This window comes from Callorhinchus milii, unplaced genomic scaffold, assembly GCF_018977255.1.
Source record: "Callorhinchus milii isolate IMCB2004 unplaced genomic scaffold, IMCB_Cmil_1.0 Scaffold1159, whole genome shotgun sequence".
NCBI lineage: Eukaryota > Metazoa > Chordata > Chondrichthyes > Chimaeriformes > Callorhinchidae > Callorhinchus > Callorhinchus milii.
The window spans coordinates 1,964-20,314 of NW_024705900.1; the positions used below are offsets into that span (position 1 = coordinate 1,964).

Sequence of the window (18,351 nt, forward strand, 5' to 3'; positions counted from 1 at the left end):
GTCTCCCACACCAGGCTCCGTGACCCTTTCACCCCGATCCTTGCCCAACTCCACTTTCTTTCCATCACACAGAGGATGCAGTTCAAGATCCTGGTCCTCACCTTCAAAGCCCTCCATGGTCTTGCTCCCCCCGACCTCTGCGACCTCCTAACATCCTGTTCGCTCCCTCCGCTCAGCGGGCTCCGGCCTACAATTGGCGGGCGAGCCTTCCGCTACTCTGCCCCCACCCTCTGGAACGCCATCCCACAGTCCCTCCACCTCGCCCCCTCCCTCGCCACCTTCAAGACTCATCTCAAGACCCTCCTCTTCGACGTGCTTTCGATCTCCCTGCTTTCCCCCCGCCCTCCACCCTCCCCAACCCTGACCCCCAGCTTGGGTCCAAAACATTGACTGTCCAGCGCAATGGAACATCATCCTGACGTGAAAGGCGTATATAATTTATAATTTTGTCTCTCTCTCTTTGTCTCTCTGTATGTGGGTGTCTCTCTCTCCCTCTGTGTGTGTCTCTCTCTCCCTCTGTATGTGTGTGTCTCTCTCCCTGTATGTGTGTGTGCGTCTCTCTCCCTGTATGTGTGTGTGCGTCTCTCTCTCCCTGTATGTGTGTGCGTCTCTCTCTCCCTGTATGTGTGTGTGTCTCTCTCTCCCTGTATGTGTGTGTGTCTCTCTCTCCCTGTATGTGTGTGTGTCTCTCTCTCCCTGTATGTGTGTGCGTCTCTCTCCCTGTATGTGTGTGTGTGTCTCTCTCTCCCTGTATGTGTGTGTGTCTCTCTCTCCCTGTATGTGTGTGTGTCTCTCTCTCCCTGTATGTGTGTGTGTGTCTCTCTCTCCCTGTATGTGTGTGCGTCTCTCTCCCTGTATGTGTGTGTGTGTCTCTCTCTCCCTGTATGTGTGTGTGTCTCTCTCTCCCTGTATGTGTGTGTGTCTCTCTCTCCCTGTATGTGTGTGTGTCTCTCTCTCCCTGTATGTGTGTGTGTGTCTCGCTCCCTGTACGTGTGTGCGTCTCTCTCTCCCTGTATGTGTGTGTCTCTCCCTCCCTGTATGCGTGTGCGTCTCTCTCCCTGTATGTGTGTGTGTGTCTCTCTCCCTGTATGTGTGTGTGTGTCTCTCTCTCCCTGTATGTGTGTGCGTCTCTCTCCCTGTATGTGTGTGTGTGTGTCTCTCTCCCTGTATGTGTGTGCGTCTCTCTCCCTGTATGTGTGTGTGCATCTCTCTCTCCCTGTATGTTTGTGTGTGTATGTGTGTGCGTCTCTCTCTCCCTGTATGTGTGTATGTGTTTCTGGAATTGCACACATCTCTCTCTGTGTGTCTGTCTCCTGGTGGTGGATGAGCAGCTGTATTATCCATGTATCCTGAATGCTGCTTCATCCTGGAGAATGGGAAACTCATCCTGACTCCCACTCACATTCCTCTCCCCAGCTGTGCCCTGGCTGTGTGTCTTAGTGTGACAATGTGGTGGGGGCACATGGCTGTGTGTGTGTGGGGGGGCATGGCTGTGTGTGTGTGGGGGGGCATGGCTGTGTGTGGGGTGGGGGGCATGGCTGTGTGTGTGGGGGGCATGGCTGTGTGTGTGTGGGGGGGGCATGGCTGTGTGTGTGTGGGGGGGGCATGGCTGTGTGTGTGGGGGGGCATGGCTGTGTGTGTGGGGAGGCATGGCTGTGTGTGTGGGGGGGCATGGCTGTGTGTGTGGGGGGGCATGGCTGTGTGTGTGGGGGGGCATGGCTGTGTGTGTGGGGGGGCATGGCTGTGTGTGGGGTGGGGGGGCATGGCTGTGTGTGGGGTGGGGGGCATGGCTGTGTGTGGGGTGGGGGTGCATGGCTGTGTGTGGGGTGGGGAGGCATGACTGTGTGTGGGGTGGGGACATGGCTGTGTGTGGGGTGGGGGGCATGGCTGTGTGTGTGTCGGGGGACCATCGCTGTGTGTGTGGGGTGTCCATGGCTGTGTGTGTGGGGGGGGACATGGCTGTGTGTGGGGTGGGGACATGGCTGTGTGTGTGGGGGGGCATGGCTGTGTGTGGGGGGGGGGGCATGGCTGTGTGTGGGGGGGCATGGGGGGGCATGGCTGTGTGTGTGGGGGGCATGGCTGTGTGTGGGGGGGCATGGCTGTGTGTGTGGGGGGGCATGGCTGTGTGTGTGGGGGGGCATGGCTGTGTGTGTGGGGGGGCATGGCTGTGTGTGTGGGGGGCATGGCTGTGTGTGTGGGGGGCATGGCTGTGTGTGTGGGGGGGCATGGCTGTGTGTGTGGGGGGGCATGGCTGTGTGTGTGGGGGGGCATGGCTGTGTGTGTGGGGGGGCATGGCTGTGTGTGTGGGGGGCATGGCTGTGTGTGTGGGGGGCATGGCTGTGTGTGGGGTGGGGACATGGCTGTGTGTGGGGTGGGGACATGGCTGTGTGTGGGGGGGGGGCATTGCTGTGTGTGTGGGGGGGACCATGGCTGTGTGTGGGTGGGGACATGGCTGTGTGTGTGGGGGGGTTGGCATGGCTGAGTGTGTGTGGGGGGCATCGCTGTGTGTGTGGGGGGGCATGGCTGTGTGTGTGTGGGGGGGGCATGGCTGTGTGTGTGGGGGGGACCATGGCTGTGTGTGGGGTGGGGACATGGCTGTGTGTGGGGGCGGGCATTGCTGTGTGTGTGGGGGGGACCATGGCTGTGTGTGGGGTGGGGACATGGCTGTGTGTGTGGGGGGGGTTGGCATGGCTGAGTGTGTGTGGGGGGCATCGCTGTGTGTGTGGGGGGGCATGGCTGTGTGTGTGTGGGGGGGGCATGGCTGTGTGTGTGTGGGGGGGGCATGGCTGTGTGTGTGGGGGGGGCATGGCTGTGTGTGTGTGGGGGGGCATGGCTGTGTGTGTGGGGGGCATGGCTGTGTGTGTGGGGGGGGGCATGGCTGTGTGTGGGGGGGGGCATGGCTGTGTGTGGGGTGGGGACATGGCTGTGTGTGTGGGGGGCATGGCTGTGTGTGTGGGGGGGCATGGCTGTGTGTGTATGAGGGGGGGGCATGGCTTTATGTGGGGGGGACCATGGCTGTGTGTGGTGGGGGGGGGGGGGGGGCATGGCTGTGGGGGGGGGGGGGGCATGGCTGTGTGTGGGGGGGGCATGGCTGTGTGTGGGGTGGGGACATGGCTGTGTGTGTGGGGGGGCATGGCTGTGTGTGTGTGGGGGGTGCATGGCTGTGTGTGTATGAGGGGGGGGGCATGGCTTTATGTGGGGGGGACCATGGCTGTGTGTGGCGGGTGGGGGGGGGGGGCATGGCTGTTTGTTTGGGGAGGGGGCCATGGCTATGTGTGGGAGTGGGCATGGATGTGTGTGTGGGGAGGGGGCCATGGCTGTGTGTGTGGGGAGGGGGCCATGGCTGTGTGTGGGGGGAGGGGCCATGGCTGTGTGTGTGGGGAGGGGGCCATGGCTGTGTGTGGGGGGAGGGGGCCATGGCTGTGTGTGTGGGGAGGGGGCCATGGCTGTGTGTGTGGGGAGGGGGCCATGGCTGTGTGTGTGGGGAGGGGGCCATGGCTGTGTGTGTGGGGAGGGGGCCATGGCTGTGTGTGTGGGGAGGGGGCCATGGCTGTGTGTGTGGGGAGGGGGTCATGGCTGTGTGTGGGAGTGGGCATGGATGTGTGTGTTTGGGGAGGGGGACACATGGCTGCGTGTGTGGGGGGGACATAGCTGTGTGTATGACCCTCTCTGTCTCTGTGTGTCTGTCCTCTTTGTCTCTCTCACTGTCTGTGTGTCTGTCGCTGTCTGTCTCTCTGTGTCTGTGTGTGTGATCCTCTATGTCTGTCTGTGTGTGTCCGTCTCTACCTCTCTCTCTGTGTGACTGTGTTTCTGTCCTGTGTCTTTGTGTCTGCGTGTGACCCTCTGTCTTTCTGTGTCTGTCCCTCTGTTTCTCTCTCTCTCTGTCTGTGTGTCTGTCCCTCTCTGTGTCTCTGTTGGTGTTGGCTGAACACTGGCTCCTGGTTTGAGAGCCGGGGATGGGGAGCCAGGCGTGGGCTTCAGTTCTGGATATTCTTTTAATGTTGAGCCTTTGAGGCGTTGCCGAGGAGAGTGTTGAGGATCTGGAGAAAGAGAGGTCTGTGTGGCTTGTGAGGATGCTCGGTGGTGTTTATTGACTGTAGGTAGGTGGGGGCGAGTCACCCTGTCCTGAAGTGTGTGTACCAGAGCCTGGCTCCTGTTTTGCCTGTTTTAATGATCCCATTGATCCCAGGCCTCATTCCCAGCCTCTGGAGATTAGCAGATGGACCCTCTCCCCCCACTCCCCTCCCTGTACTACCCCCGCCTGATTCCCTACCCCACTCCCCTCCCTCTCTGGCAAGCGAGAGGACCTGAGTTTGATTCCTGGACAGTTGGGGCAAAACTTTCAGTAGGTTTCCTTACTCCACACGCTTTGTTACCAGCAGTAGGTAGGAACCCAGTTATTAGTCAATTGGCGGATAATAAATGGCAGTGGTAATAATCCCTTAAAAAATAATGTAGTCACTGTTTGTGACGACTGTATGTGGGATGTTGCTGTGCACAATTGGCTATTGGGTTTTGCACACAAAATGCACAATCACTCCACTTTACAGTATATCCTGTGAAGCGCTTTGAGACATTCAACGATGTGATAAGGCGCTATTTCAAATGCAAGGATTATTATTATTAGACAAAGCCCTTCGGCTTGACTGCTCTGATCTCCAGCCCCCAGGTCCACTCCCCCCAGCACAACTGCTCACATTCACAAGCCAGTGTTCTGGCCTCAGCGAGCATCTCCTGCTCATCTCTTCCCAACAGTAATTCCCCTCGAAAACTTCCTGGTGTCTGTCCTGAGATCAGCTCCGTGTTGCTGCCTCAGACATTTACTCTCAATCGTGGTGAATGTTCGGTACAAACAGAGAGCAAGAGAGACGAGAGGGTGAGCTGCCAGGCTGTGGGGGGCTGTGTGGGATGTGTCGGCTGTACTGCCAGGCTGTGCCAGCTGTGGGGGGCTGTGCGGGGGAATCAACCCAGTGCCAGCCGCTCGCTATACTTGGCGCTGCTGCTTATTGCCTGATTCCAGCCTCATTGTCTCCCAAAGTCCCAGCTTTAATCTGTTTGCTTATCCCCCAAATTGCTCCTTTCACAGCAAAGCTGCATCAATCAGCTACACGGCCCTGTCCCTGTGCCAGGGTAGACACCGCGCCCCCTGCCAGTCCTCACTGTTCACCCAAACACCGCCTGCAGCACATTGCTAGATTGTTCCGCCTGCCTGTGCCCTGGCCAAGGCTGATATCAGGGCACTGGTGGACAGACACTCACACACTGACCCCTCACACACTGACCCTGGTGGGAGACTGACCGAGGACTGAGGGAGACCCAGTTTGTAATTGCTTTGGCCGTGCAATAGACTCACGGGCCTCACATGGTCATGAGATTTGGATACGGATTTGGTCTTGTGTCTTCTGTCCTGTGCAGTGTATAGAGGGTTAATGGTGGGGCTGTGTGTGGTGTATAGCGGGTTAATGTCAGTGCTGCGTGTGGCGCATAGAGTGTTAATGGGAGGCTGTGTGTGGTGTGTAGAGGTTTAATGGGGTGGGGCTGTGTGTGGTGTATAGAGGGTTAATGGGAAGGCTATGTGTGGCATATAGAGGGTTAATGGGGGTGCTATGTGGTGTGTGGAGGGTTAATCGGGGGTGTGGTTTATAGAGAGTTAATGGGGGGCTGTGTATAGTGTATAGAGGGTTAATGGGAGGCTGTGTGGGTGTATAGAGGATTAATGGCATGGCTGTGTGTGACGTATAGAGGGTTAATGGGGGTGCTATGTATACTGTGTAGAGGGTTAATGGGGGTGTGGCGTATAGAGAGTTAATGGGGGTGCTATGTAGCGTGTAGAGGGTTAATGGGGAGTGTGGTTTATAGAGAATTAATGGGGGGCTGTATATGGTGTATAGAGGGTTAATGGGAGGCTGTGTGTGGCGTATAGAGGGTTAATGGGGGTGTTTGTGTGGTGTATAGAGGATTAATGGCATGGCTGTGTGTGGTGTATAGGGGGTTAATGGCGGTTTTGTTTATGGCACATAGAAGGTTAACGGTGGGGCTGTGTGTGGCATATAGATGGTTAATGGCGGGGCTGTGTGTGGTGTATAGAGGGTTAATGGGGGACCCTGTCTGTAGTGTATAGAAGGTTAATGGGGGGGCTGAGTTTGCTGTGTAGAGGGTTAATGGGGGCTGCTGTATGTGTTGTATAGAGGGTTAATGGGGGGCTGTTTGGTGTATATAGGGTTAATGACAGGGCTATGGGTGGCATATAGAGGGTAATTGTGGGGCTGTGGGAGTCGCAGAGAGGGTTAATGGTGTGTAGTGTATAGGGGGTTAATGGGGGGCTGTGAGTGGTGTATAGAGGGTTAATGGGGGGCTGCGTGTAGTGTATAGAGGGTTAATGGAGGGGGGCTGTGTGGTATATGGAGGGTTAATTGGGGTGCTGTGTATGGTGTATAGAGGGTTAATGGGGGGGGCTGTGTGTGATGTATAGGGGGCTAATAGGAGCCTTGGGACGTCCTCCCGACGTGAAAGGCGCTCTATAAATGGAATCTTGTTGTTGTTGTTGCTGTGTGTGGTGTATAGAGAGATTATTGGGGGGGCTGTTATGGTGTATAGAGAGTTATTGGGGGCTGTTATGGTGTATAGAGGATTATTGGGGGGCTGTTATGGTGTATAGAGGATTATTGGGGGGCTGTTATGGTGTATAGAGGATTATTGGGGGCTGTATGGGTAGATATTGGTGTTAGGTAGAGGATTATTGGGGGGGTATGGTGTGGGATGGGGGGGCTATTGTGGTGTAAAGAGCTGTGCCACGTCCCACAAACAGCTGTGGATTCGAGTGACCGAATTTCACTTTACAGTGTATTCTGTGAAGTACGTTGAGACGTCTCGAAGACGTGATCGGACGCAGCCGCCTTTTGCCTCATATCCCTTGATATCCTGAGCGGAGGGAATGCACAGGTTGATTGTTAGCCGTTTGGTGGATGGCCTTTCCGGGGGTAATCAATCCCTCAAAAGAAATTAATAATTGGTCACTCAATCCACGACTGTTTGTGGGACGCCGCTGTGCGCAGTTGACTGCCACGTTTCGCCCACAAAATACATAGTCTACACTAATACACTAATACACTACCCTTTGCAGTATATTCTGTGAAGCTCTTTGAGACGTCTTGAAGATGTGATAAGGCGCTGTATCAAATGCGAGGGTTATTATTGTTATATCCTTTGATAGCCTGACCTAACCTAACAAACATCTGTCCACCTCAGTCTTGAAAGTATGAATGGGTGGGGGCAGAAAGGCTGAAGGCCTGACTGCCGATGGTGGGCCGGGCCGGGGCCGCTGAGCGGAAGGAGCAGACTGGTCAAGCCGGGGTCAGTTAGCAGGTCACGGGGGGTAGGGAGAAGTAAGGCCGTGGAGGGCTTTGAAGGCGAGGACGAGGAGTTGGAACTCTTAACAGCCTGTGAACCGCTGGGAGCCAGGCCTGACGAGCTCCAGCCGCTTCTCACACAAACCTGATTATTTCAGTTTGACAAAAAGAGGCCATTCCTGCCAGGGCCTCCTGCCGGCTCAGCACCGAGATCCCCCAGGAAATAGTTGCCAGGAGCCAGCTGGCAGCCGCTGCCGGACTGGGAGCCAAAGTCCATCTCGTGTGTGTGTGTGTGTGTGTGTCTGGCTGTCAGTCAGTCAGTCAGGCTAAGCTAAGCTAAGCCGAATGCAAAATACTGCAGATGCTGGAAATCTGGAACAAAAACAGAAGTGGCCGGGAACCCTCAGCAGGTCCGGCAGCATCTATGGAGAAAGGAAAGTCAGTCAATGTTCTGACAAAGGGTCGTGGACCCGAAATGTTGACTGACTTTCCTTCCTCCATAGATGCTGCCTGACCTGCTGAGGGTTCCCGGCCACTTCTGTTTTTGTTCCGGCTAAACTGGGCCTGACTGAATTCCTTCAAAAAAATAAATAAATAAATAATGATCTAGTCACAGCAATCCGCGACTGTTTGTGGGACACTGCTGTATGCGATCGGCTGCCGCGTTTCGCCCACAAAAACATACAATCTACTCGCCTTACCACCTATTTTGTGACGCGATAAGGCGCTACATCAAATGCAAGGATTGTTGTTATTGCTATAATGATCCGAACAACGGCGCGTCTGATAGCGCAGAGCTCTCCCCCCTCCCCCCCACTCTGCTCACAGCCTGAGACTCCACCCTCCCACCCCAGCCCCGCGCTGGAGACTCAGCCCTGTAAGATCAGTGTCTGACTTGGGGTCTCTGACACAGTGACTGAGCCGGGCTGACACATGGACTGTTTAATAATTCTGATAACTGGATAAATAAAGTCACAATACTGTACACGCACACAGCACAGACACATAAACAATACCATGGTTTAGGAGGGTCAGCCAGGTATCTGTTTGGAGTCTAATCAGCTCTAACCGTATGGCTTGTCATTGAGAGCACCGTCTGGCAAGCTTTTCCACACCTTGTCCAGCCAGGACAGTTTTCTCAGAGATCACTTTGTGACCTGTGTAGTGACTGCGTTTATAGGCAAATACACCAACGGCTGCCAAACAGTGCTGCAAAGACTGGAGGGGATTTGTGCATTTTATTGGGGATCTGTGAGCAGGCGGAAGGGTCTCAGGCTGTGTGTGTGACAGACTCTGTGTGTGTGTGTGAGACGGGCTGTGGGGGGGGGGTGTCACAGGCTGTGTGTGTGTGTGTGTGTGTGTGTGAGAGACGGGCTGTGGGTGGGGGGAGATGTGGTGTCTGGATCTGTGAGTGGGGGTCTCACTGTGCTGCTGTTTGCAGTTGAACCAGCTAGACCAAGCAGCGGAGGCAGCTCACACCTTCTTCGTAGCCAATCCCGAGCACGTGGAGATGGGGCAGAGCCTGGAGCAATACCGGCAGCTCAGCGGGGTCCAGCCGGCACACTTCATCGACCGTGAGGCCAGGCCACACATGGTGAGCACCGACACCACAGCACCCCGGCACAGAGCAACGACAACAACACACGACATTTACATAGCGCCTTTCACCACAGAGGACGTCCCAAGGCGCTGGACAGTCAGGGATCCGCACCCGAGCTGGTGGCTGGGACCAGGAGGGGTGGAGGGCGGGGAGGGTAGCGGGAGGAGGGTGACCAAAGGCACAGTTGAAAAGGAGGGTCTTGAGATGGGTCTTGAAGGAGCCAAGGGAGGGGGCAAGGTGGAGGGACTGTGGGATGGAATTGCAGTTGCGGAGGTGGGGAAAGACGGAGTGGGTCATGGCATGGATGCAAGGGATGAAGGATGGTTGAGGGTCGAACAGGATCGAGCAGTAGAGCGGGGCTGAGATCAGACACTCGGGAAGGCTTGCTGCTTGCTGGCTGGGGGTTGGTTATAACCGGTGGCTGGGCTGTGCTGACAGGAGGCATTCATGGTGGGGATGATGCACTATGACACGGACAGCTACACGGCTGCCATCGAGGGCTTTGAGCGGGCGCTGGAGCTGTACTGGGTGTCGGAGTCCGAGTGCCGTGCCCTGTGCCAGGGACCCCAGAGACTGGATGGCTACGGTTACCTGGAATATTCACCACATCTGTACGAGGTCATCGCGGGTAAGACACACCCCTGGCTCCGGCCAGCTAACACTGCCATTCATCACGCCGCTTCGTGCTGTGTGCGGCCCCGCCCCTTGCTGACCCCCTCCCCTCACTGACCCCTCCTCTCGTTAACCTGTTACTGACCCCTCCCCTGGCTGACCCCCTCCCTTACTGACCCCTCCCCTTACTGACCCTTCCTCTCGCTGACCTGTTACTGACCTTCCCCCCCATCTGACCCCTACACTCACTGACTCATTACTGACCCCTCCCCTCACTGACACCTCCCCCAGCTGACCCATCCCTTTGCTGGCCCCCTCCCCTCATTGACCTCAGTGTAACCATGTGATGCTGAACATCTGGAAGCCATGTAAAGGGAATGATGTGACGCCGGCTGGAGGAACTCTCTCAGCCTCTTAAGCACACAATGAGATATGTGTATGTGTGAGAGTCAATGAGTGTAGTTTGCCATCAGTATTACTAAGACTGATGGAAAAGTTCAGCTGAAATACACAGTAGCTTCTTGTGTAAACCTTTACCATCCTCCGCAGGAGCACCAATTAGTTCCAGATGTGAATCCGTTCTCTCACTCACTCACTCATTCCACACATTTCAATCATATCCTTTAATACTTGCAGAAAATAACTGTCCCAACACTTCCAAAAGACTCAACTCCCCCCACCCCCCACCCCACCCACTCTCACCGCCCCCACTCTCAGTCCCTCCCCATTTTCGCTGCCCCCAATCTCACTCATCCTACTCTTAGTCCCCCCCCACCCACATTCTCTCCTTCCCCCCCATTCTCACCCACTGACTCAATTCCGGGCTTATTTTAGGCCTAATCGGAACCCAATAACCGATTGACATAGAGACATGATTTATACCTCATTGGTAAGGTATGGCGGAGCGTCATGGGCATATTTCGGGGATCTCCTATCGTTGATGAGCTATATTAAAAAATGCTTTGATTAAGCCCCCAAATATTATGCATGAACATTCTGCAACAAAGTAGAGACAGAGGTCACATTCCTTCTAGAGTGATGCATCTATACTGATAAAGACAAAATGTCTGTCTCTGTCAGGAGTCCTCCCACAGGGGTCCTCCCAAAAGGATATGTAATAATAATATTCCTGGCATTTGACACAACGCCTGATCACATCTTCTCGATGTCTCAAAGCACTTCACAGGATACACTGTAAAGTGAATTGACTGTATATTTGTGGATGAAACGCGACAGCCAATCACGCACAGGAGCGTCTGTCCCACAAACAGCTGTGGGTTGAAATAACCAATTTATCATCGNTTTTTTCTTGAGGGATTATTATCGGGCGAGTGTGTGGGGTAAGGAAACTGGCCCAAGGTTTTGCCCGGCCGGGAATCGAACCCAGTAGCCTGGCTTGTGAGGCAAGGGCTCTAATCACTGAGCTATAGGACTCCAATATGTGTGCAAATATGTGAACAAAGGATGCTAACGAGATCAATAGCACATTTTCTTAATTTTAAGGGATAAAGATGCCTAAGAAGCGAAAATCAAGGACAAATAAAATGCCACATGAAAGAGAGAAGGCCGATTAAATGAAACTGGTTATAAGCTTAGCTAAAGCGGGTACAGCTAGTAATAATAATAATAACAAACCTTGCATTTGATATCGCACCTGATCATGTCATCGAGACCTCTCAAAGCACTTCACAGGATTGACTGTAAAGTGTAAAGTCCCTCTCTTTATCTTTATCTCCCCCGGTGTCGTGGCCAACAATCTCCCACATACACGGCTCACTCACCATAGCTGTCTGGGGGATGTTGCTGGCTGCCATGTTCACCTTCAAAATACACATTTACCGCACCAGTGAGACTTGGTGAGGGAGGGTGGGGCGAGGGAGTGGGTGGGGGTAAGGGACGGTGGGGTGAGGTAGTGTGTGGGGGTGAGGGAGTGTGTGGGGATGAGGGAGTGGGTGGGGGTGAGAGAGGGTGGGGATGGGAGTGGGTGAGGGGTGGGGATGTCTCTTACGCTCTGAGCTCTGGTTGTGTGGGGATGGAGGGGTGTTTTTCATGTTCTGAGCTCTTTCTCTCTCTCTTTCTCCTCGTGCCTACAGATCAACATGGTGGAGGGGGGTTGTTGGTGTGGGGTGTGGCAGTGGGGTGTTTTGTGAGAGGGAGGGTGGGGGTGTGATGGGGAGTAGGGGGGTTACAGTGTGTGTGAGGGTGGTGCCTCTCGTTCTGAGCTCTCTCTCTCTCCCCCCCCCCCCCCACCCCGTGCCCACAGATCACTACGGGCAGGTTCTCCGCTGTCAGCATGAATGTGGCCGGGATCTGGCCACTCGCCCTGGACGCCTCTCGCCCATCGATAACTACCTGCCCTCACACCTGGACTTCCTGCAGTACTCCTACTACCAGGGTAAGCAGGATGGGGGGAGGAGCTCTCTTGGGGTGGGGCTGTCTGGGGAAGTGGCTCTGGGAGAGGCTGCTGAGGGGGGCTGTCTGGGGGGAGTCTGGGGGGGCTGTCTGGGGGGGGCTGTCTGGGGGTGGGCTCTGGGGTGGGGCTGTCTGGGGGAGGGGGTGTCTGGGGGTGGAGCTCTGGGGAGAGGCTGTCTGAGGGAGGGGCTGTCTGGGGGTGGAGCTCTGGGGTGGGGCTGTCTGAGGGAGGGGCTGTCTGGGGGTGGAGCTCTGGGGTGGGGCTGTCTGAGGGAGGGGCTGTCTGGGGGTGGAACTCTGGGGTGGGGCTGTCTGAGGGAGGGGCTGTCTGGGGGTGGAGCTCTGGGGTGGGGCTGTCTGAGGGAGGGTCTGTCTGTGGGCGGAGCTGTCTGAGGGAGGGGCTGACTGGGCAGAGCTCTGGAGTGGGGCTGTCTGAGGGAGGGTCTCTTGGCGGAGTGGCTCTGGTGGCCTGTGACACTCTCTCTCTGTGCAGTGGGAGACCACACGCGGGCACTGGAGGCCGTTCACTCGTATCTTCTCTTCCACCCGGGGGACGAGGCCATGGAGGAGAACCTGTATTATTACAGCAGCCACCGCCACGATCCCCCCATCTCCCCCCGACCCGTGAGTAAACCCTAATCCCCCCCGCTCCCCCTCCACTCGCTCCCCCCCACACCTCCCCCTCCCCACCTCCCCCTGCTCCCCCCCCACCTCCCCCTGCTCCCCCCCCACCTCCTCCCCACCTCCACCTGCTCCCCCACCATGTCCGTCCCCCCTTCTCTGTCCGTGCCGCCCCCCTGATCTCTGATCTCTGCCCCCGCCCCACAGGACGTGCTCAGGTACATGGAGAGATACCAGGCTGAGAAGCAGCTACTCACGTCCCACAGTCAGGAACTCGGAGCCTTGTACATCGATCCTGTAAGTTCTACATCAACCGTCTAACTAATCCCACTTCTCCCTCGCTCTCTCACTCACTCTCTCGCTTACTCTCTCGCCCGCTCTCATTCGCTCTCCCTTGCTTCTCTCATTGTCTCTCACTCATTCTCCCTCGCTCACTCTCTTGCTCACTCTCATTCACTCCCCCTTGCTGACTCTCAGTAATTTTCTCACTCACTCTCGCTCGTTCTCACTCACTCTCACTCACTCTCTCGCTCCCTCTTGCTCGCTATCTTGCTTGCTCTCTCACTCACTCTTGGACCCTCTCACTCTATCCCTCACACTCTCTCTCTCCTGCTCTGCCTCTCTCACTCACTCCCCTCTATCCTTTAACAAGAAACAAAAATAATAATAAATTGGTCGTTTTCAACCCACGGCTGTTTGTGGGACAGACACTCCTGTGCGCAATTGGCTGCCATGTTTTGCCCACAAATATACAGTCAATTCACTTTACAGTGTATCCTGTGAAGCGCTTTGAGACGTCGAGAAAACATGATCAAATGCCAGGATTATTATTATTATTTAAAAAAATCCTCTGCGCCCCCCCCCCTCCCCCCCAGTGCTCACATCAGAGCCCACCATGGTCCGGTTGGGTTGGCTGCCCCAGCCCCAGCCTATGGGATAATGCCGTCTACCTGACCGCTCGCTCCCGGTCCCCGCGTGCGCACTATGGCTGCCGCTTTACCCGAGCCCCCTCACCCCCTCCCTCCCTCCTCTCTACCCCCAAACCCTCCCCCTTCTGCATCTCTCCCACTCTGTCCTCCTCTCTCTCCATCCCTCTCGCCTTCTATCCCCACTTGACCCTCCCACACCCTCCCTCTGTTCCACCCTGGGAATCCTCCGCCGGGCTCACCGCGGCACTCGGCATTGGCTGTCCAGCAGCAGCCACACCGACTGCCCCATTCCCCACCACACTCGCCACCCACCCCGGACACAGACCCGGGGAGCCAACCTCTCCCCATTTCTCCGACCCCTGCTTCACAACCTGGACCCCCCTCCCCTCCCACACACCTTCTGTCAACCGCTCCCTCCACATCGGACTACAAAACGTCCGCTCCCTCTGTAACAAGGCCCTGGTCATTATGGCCTTAACGGAAACCTGGCTCACCCCAGGCGACACCTTCCCCCTCACGGAGGCCACACCACCCGGCTACACCTCCCACCACATCCCTCGGCCCAACCGCCGTGGCGGTGGTGTTGCCCTTATCTCAAGGACACCACTTGCCCTATCCCCCTACTCCTCTGGCTCTTTCCCCTCTTTCGAACACCTCACCCTCTCCCACCCCTCCTTCCTCTCACTTAAAATCCTCCTCCTCTACCAGCCCCTAAAACCTCTCCCACCTTCATCTCCGATATTTCGACACTACTTACATCTCTCTGCCTCTGCTCTGATCGCCTCACCATCCTGGGCGACATCAACCTGCACTTCACCCCCTCCTGCTCAATCTCCTCAGACTTCTCTTCCCTGCTCTCCTCACTCAACCTCTCCCTCCACATAAACTCCCCCACTCACAGTCACGGCCACCCACTCGACTTGGTGATCACCCGGGGTCTCAGTGTCTCGGATGTCATTATCACCGACAAAGCCGTCTCCGACCAACACTTTATCTCCTTCACCACCTCCACCCCCCTCCCCACCTCCACCAGACCCACCACCATCTTCTACCGCCCCTGGAAGAAGTTACCCCCACAATCCCTAACTACTGCCTTGGAGTCCTCTGAACTCCTCTCCCTCTGGCCTTCAACCCTCACCGACCCCTCTTCTGCTCTCACCCTCCTCCACAACACCCTCTCCTCCACACTTGACACTCTTGCCCCCATCACCTCCCGTACTGTCTCCTACTCTCGCTCTTCCCCCTGGTTCACCACCCACCTCCGCTCACTGAAGAGCCAGGTGTGGGCCGCTGAATGCACCTGCCTCAAATCTGGCCTATCGGTCCACCGACAAATCTGGGTGGACCTCCTCAAAATCTACCACTTCACTCTAGCCTCGGCCAAGTCGTCCTTCTACTCCAGGATAATCCTGGAGGCGAAGAACAACCCCAGGCTACTGTTTTCTACCACATCCCGACTCCTCCGTCCCCCCCGCAACCCCACGCAGGTCATCTCCTCCAACCTTCACTGTGAGGAGATGCTGGATTTCCTTGAATCTAAAATCAAGGAATTCGCTCCGCGGTCACTTCCCCTCCAACTTCCACCCACCCCCCACCCCCTCCCTCCCACACTCCGACTCCTACCCATCCTCCCCTACACACTTTCGTACCTGTTTCCCCACTCTCTGTCACCAAACTCATCCTATCCCTGAAACCCACCACCTGCTCCCTTGACCCCATCCCCACTCCACTCCTTATCTCCCAGCTCCACCTCCTGCCCCACATATCACAGACATCGTCAACCTGTCCCTCTCCTGTGGCTCTGTTCCCATTCCCTTAAAAACTGCCACCATCACTCCCACCTTGAAAAAACCCTCCCTTGATCGTCGCAGCTATCAAGCTACCGCCCACCTCCAACCTCCCCTTCCTGTCCAAGGTCCTGGAACGAGTTGTGGCCTCCGAGCTGCGCTCTTTTCTCTCCACCCATTCATTATTCGAACCCCTTCAGTCGGGTTTCCGTGCTGCCCATAGCACAGAAACTGCCCTGGTCAAGGTCACCAATGACATCCTGACCATCTGTGACCAGGGCTCCCTCTGCCTCCTCGTCCGCCTCGACCGATCGGCAGCATTCGATACGGTCGACCATGGTATCCTCCTCCACCGCTTGTCCTCCCACCTCAACCTTCAAGGCTGAACTCAACCTTCCTTGAGTGGTTTAGGTCATATCTCTCCCACCGTCTTCACTTTGTTTCCACGAATGGCTTTTCCTCCACCCCCCGCACTGTCTCGGGCGGTGTCCCTCAGGGCTCTGTCCTCGGTCCCCTCCTCTTCACCCTCTATACGCTCCCCCTGTGGTGACATCATCCGCAGACATGGGGTTCACTTCCACATGTATGCGGATGACACCCAACTCTACCTTTCCTCCTCAACCCTCAACTCCACGATCCCCGATGTCCTGACAGCTGTCTGTCCGACATCGAGTCCTGGACGAGAGACAACTTTCTTCACCTCAACGTGCGCAAAACTGAGGCCCTCCTGATTGGCTCACGTCAGCGCCTCCGCACCTCAGGCGCTGACACCATCAGCTCCGCACTCTCCACCTCTCAAAGCCATCAGGAACCTCGGTGTTCTGTTCGACCCTGAGCTGTCCTTTCTCCCCCATATCCGCACCACAACTGGCACCGCCTTCCATCACCTCCGGAACATGGCCAGACTACAGCACTACCTCACCCCTCACGCGGCTGAAACTCTGGTCCACGCCTTTATCACCTCAAGGCTGGACTATGGGAGCTCTCTCCTTGCCGGCCTTCCCAGCCCTCCCTCCACAAGCTGCTGTAAAAAGGCCAATGTGGTTTGGGTTTTATGTCCAGAAGAATACAATGAAGGTACATGGAGTGTTATCACCACCGAGTGTTGGCTCAGTGTAATTGCACTGTTGAGTTTTGAGACGTCCTCCGGCCCATTTGTTCTCATTCTTCCAGACCCTCAGCCGACTGGCCTCTGTAGAGTGACCTCCTCCAGACCCTCAGCCAACTGGCCTCTGTAGAGTGACCTCCTCCAGACCCTCAGCCGACTGGCCTCTGTAGAGTGACCTCCTCAGACGCTCAGCCAACTGGCCTCTGTAGAGTGACCTCCTCAGACGCTCAGCCGACTGGCCTCTGTACAGTGACCTCCTCAGACGCTCAGCCGACTGGCCTCTGTACAGTGACCTCCTCAGACGCTCAGCCGACTGGCCGGCCTCGGCCCGGCATCACAGCATCACAGCATCACGGCATCACGCATCACAGCATCACAGCATCACGGCATCACAGCATCACAGCATCACAGCATCACAGCATCACAGCATCACGGCATCACAGCATCAAATTGTTATTTGTTAAATAAATTTCAGTTTTCTGACGTCACCCACTATCAACACCGGCCCCCACCACCCGCCCCCACCACCCGCCCCACCACCAGCCCCCCACCCGCCCCACCACCAGCCCCCACCCGCCCCACCACCAGCCCCCCCACCCCCCCCACCCCCCCCCACCCGCCCACCACCAGCCCCCCCACCCGCCCCACCACCAGCCCCACCTATAAAGAAAACCTTCCTGGTGTCTCCCCTCCGCTGGTCTGTTTATGTTTTCTATTCTGTGGGACATCTTATAGTGACCCCTGTACAGTGACCTCTATATGATGACCTCTGTATGGTGACCTCTATACAATGACCTCTATACGGTGACCTCTGTACGATGACCTTATTGTGGAGGGTCTCCTCGCAGCTCAGACCCTCACAGTGACTGACCTCTTGTTACAGAATCACTGGATCAGCCCCATGTCACAGCATCAGGAAATGCCAACTGTGAGCAGGTGAGCAACGTGGCTCCTGGAGTCAGGCTCTCCAGGATGGTCAGGGGGAACAGGAGTGGGGAGCCTGATGTTTGGGGGGAGGGGGTTAGTCGGGGTACGGGGAGGGGGTTAGTTGGGGTGCAGGGAGGGGGAAGGGGATGGTCAGATGGTATGGGGAGGGGTAGGGGGATTGTCAGGGGTTGCGGGGAGGGGGCAGGGGGATGGTCAGTGGGTATAGGGGTTTCTATCACTCACTCTGTCACTCTCTCTCTGTCACTCTCTGTCATTCTGTCACTCTCACTCTGTCACTCTCTCTCTGTCACTCTCTGTCACGCTCTCTCTGTCACGCTCTCTCTGTCACGCTCTCTCTGTCACGCTCTCTCTGTCACTCCCTCTGTCACGCTCTCTCTGTCACTCATTCTCTCTGTCATTCTCTCTGGTACCATTTCTTTGCTCAGTCAGTAACCCCCTCCCCCTTCACCCCCACTCCCACCACTCAGGCCGGGCAGTGAGGAGGGGGTGACAGAGGTCAGGAACAGCCTGGACGGACGGAAGAGACCGGCCGAGAAGCACGAGAATTTCAAAGAAGGTAAAAATACAAATAGTAATTTATAAATGATAGTTAATTATAAAATAATCTCTGTCACTCTCTCTTTGTCGCTCTCTCTCTTTGTCACTCTCTCTCTTTGTCACTCTCTCTCTGTCACGCTCTTTCTGTCACTCTCTCTGTCACTCATTCTCTCTGTCACTCTCTCTGTCACTCTCTGTCTCTCTGTCACTCACTCTGTCTCTCTCTCTGTCTCTAATTCTCTCTGCCATTCTTTCACTCACTCTCTTTCACTGTCACTCTCTCCCTCTGTCACTCTTTCTATCACTCACTCTGTCACTCTCTCTCTGTCACTCTCTGTCATTCTGTCACTCTCACTCTGTCACTCTCTCTCTGTCACTCTCTGTCATGCCTCTCTGTCACGCTCTCTCTGTCACCCTCTCTCTCTGTCACCCTCTCTCTCTGTCACGC

The 18,351-nt window shown here is 56.0% G+C and overlaps 1 protein-coding gene across 2 annotated transcripts; it reads left to right on the forward strand.

The window, feature by feature from the left end:
• Positions 1–3,881: 3,881 nt before the first annotated feature.
• Positions 3,882–17,922, forward strand: LOC103191590 (prolyl 3-hydroxylase 2; the record flags this gene model as incomplete). Of its 2 annotated transcripts, XM_042346618.1 has the most annotated exon segments (8): positions 3,882–4,100; positions 8,791–8,943; positions 9,388–9,577; positions 11,825–11,956; positions 12,467–12,597; positions 12,802–12,891; positions 17,302–17,354; positions 17,834–17,922. In XM_042346618.1, coding segments are annotated over 7 exon segments (769 nt in total), but the record flags the coding sequence as incomplete, so codon positions are not given.
• Between the last annotated feature and the right edge of the window lie 429 nt (positions 17,923–18,351).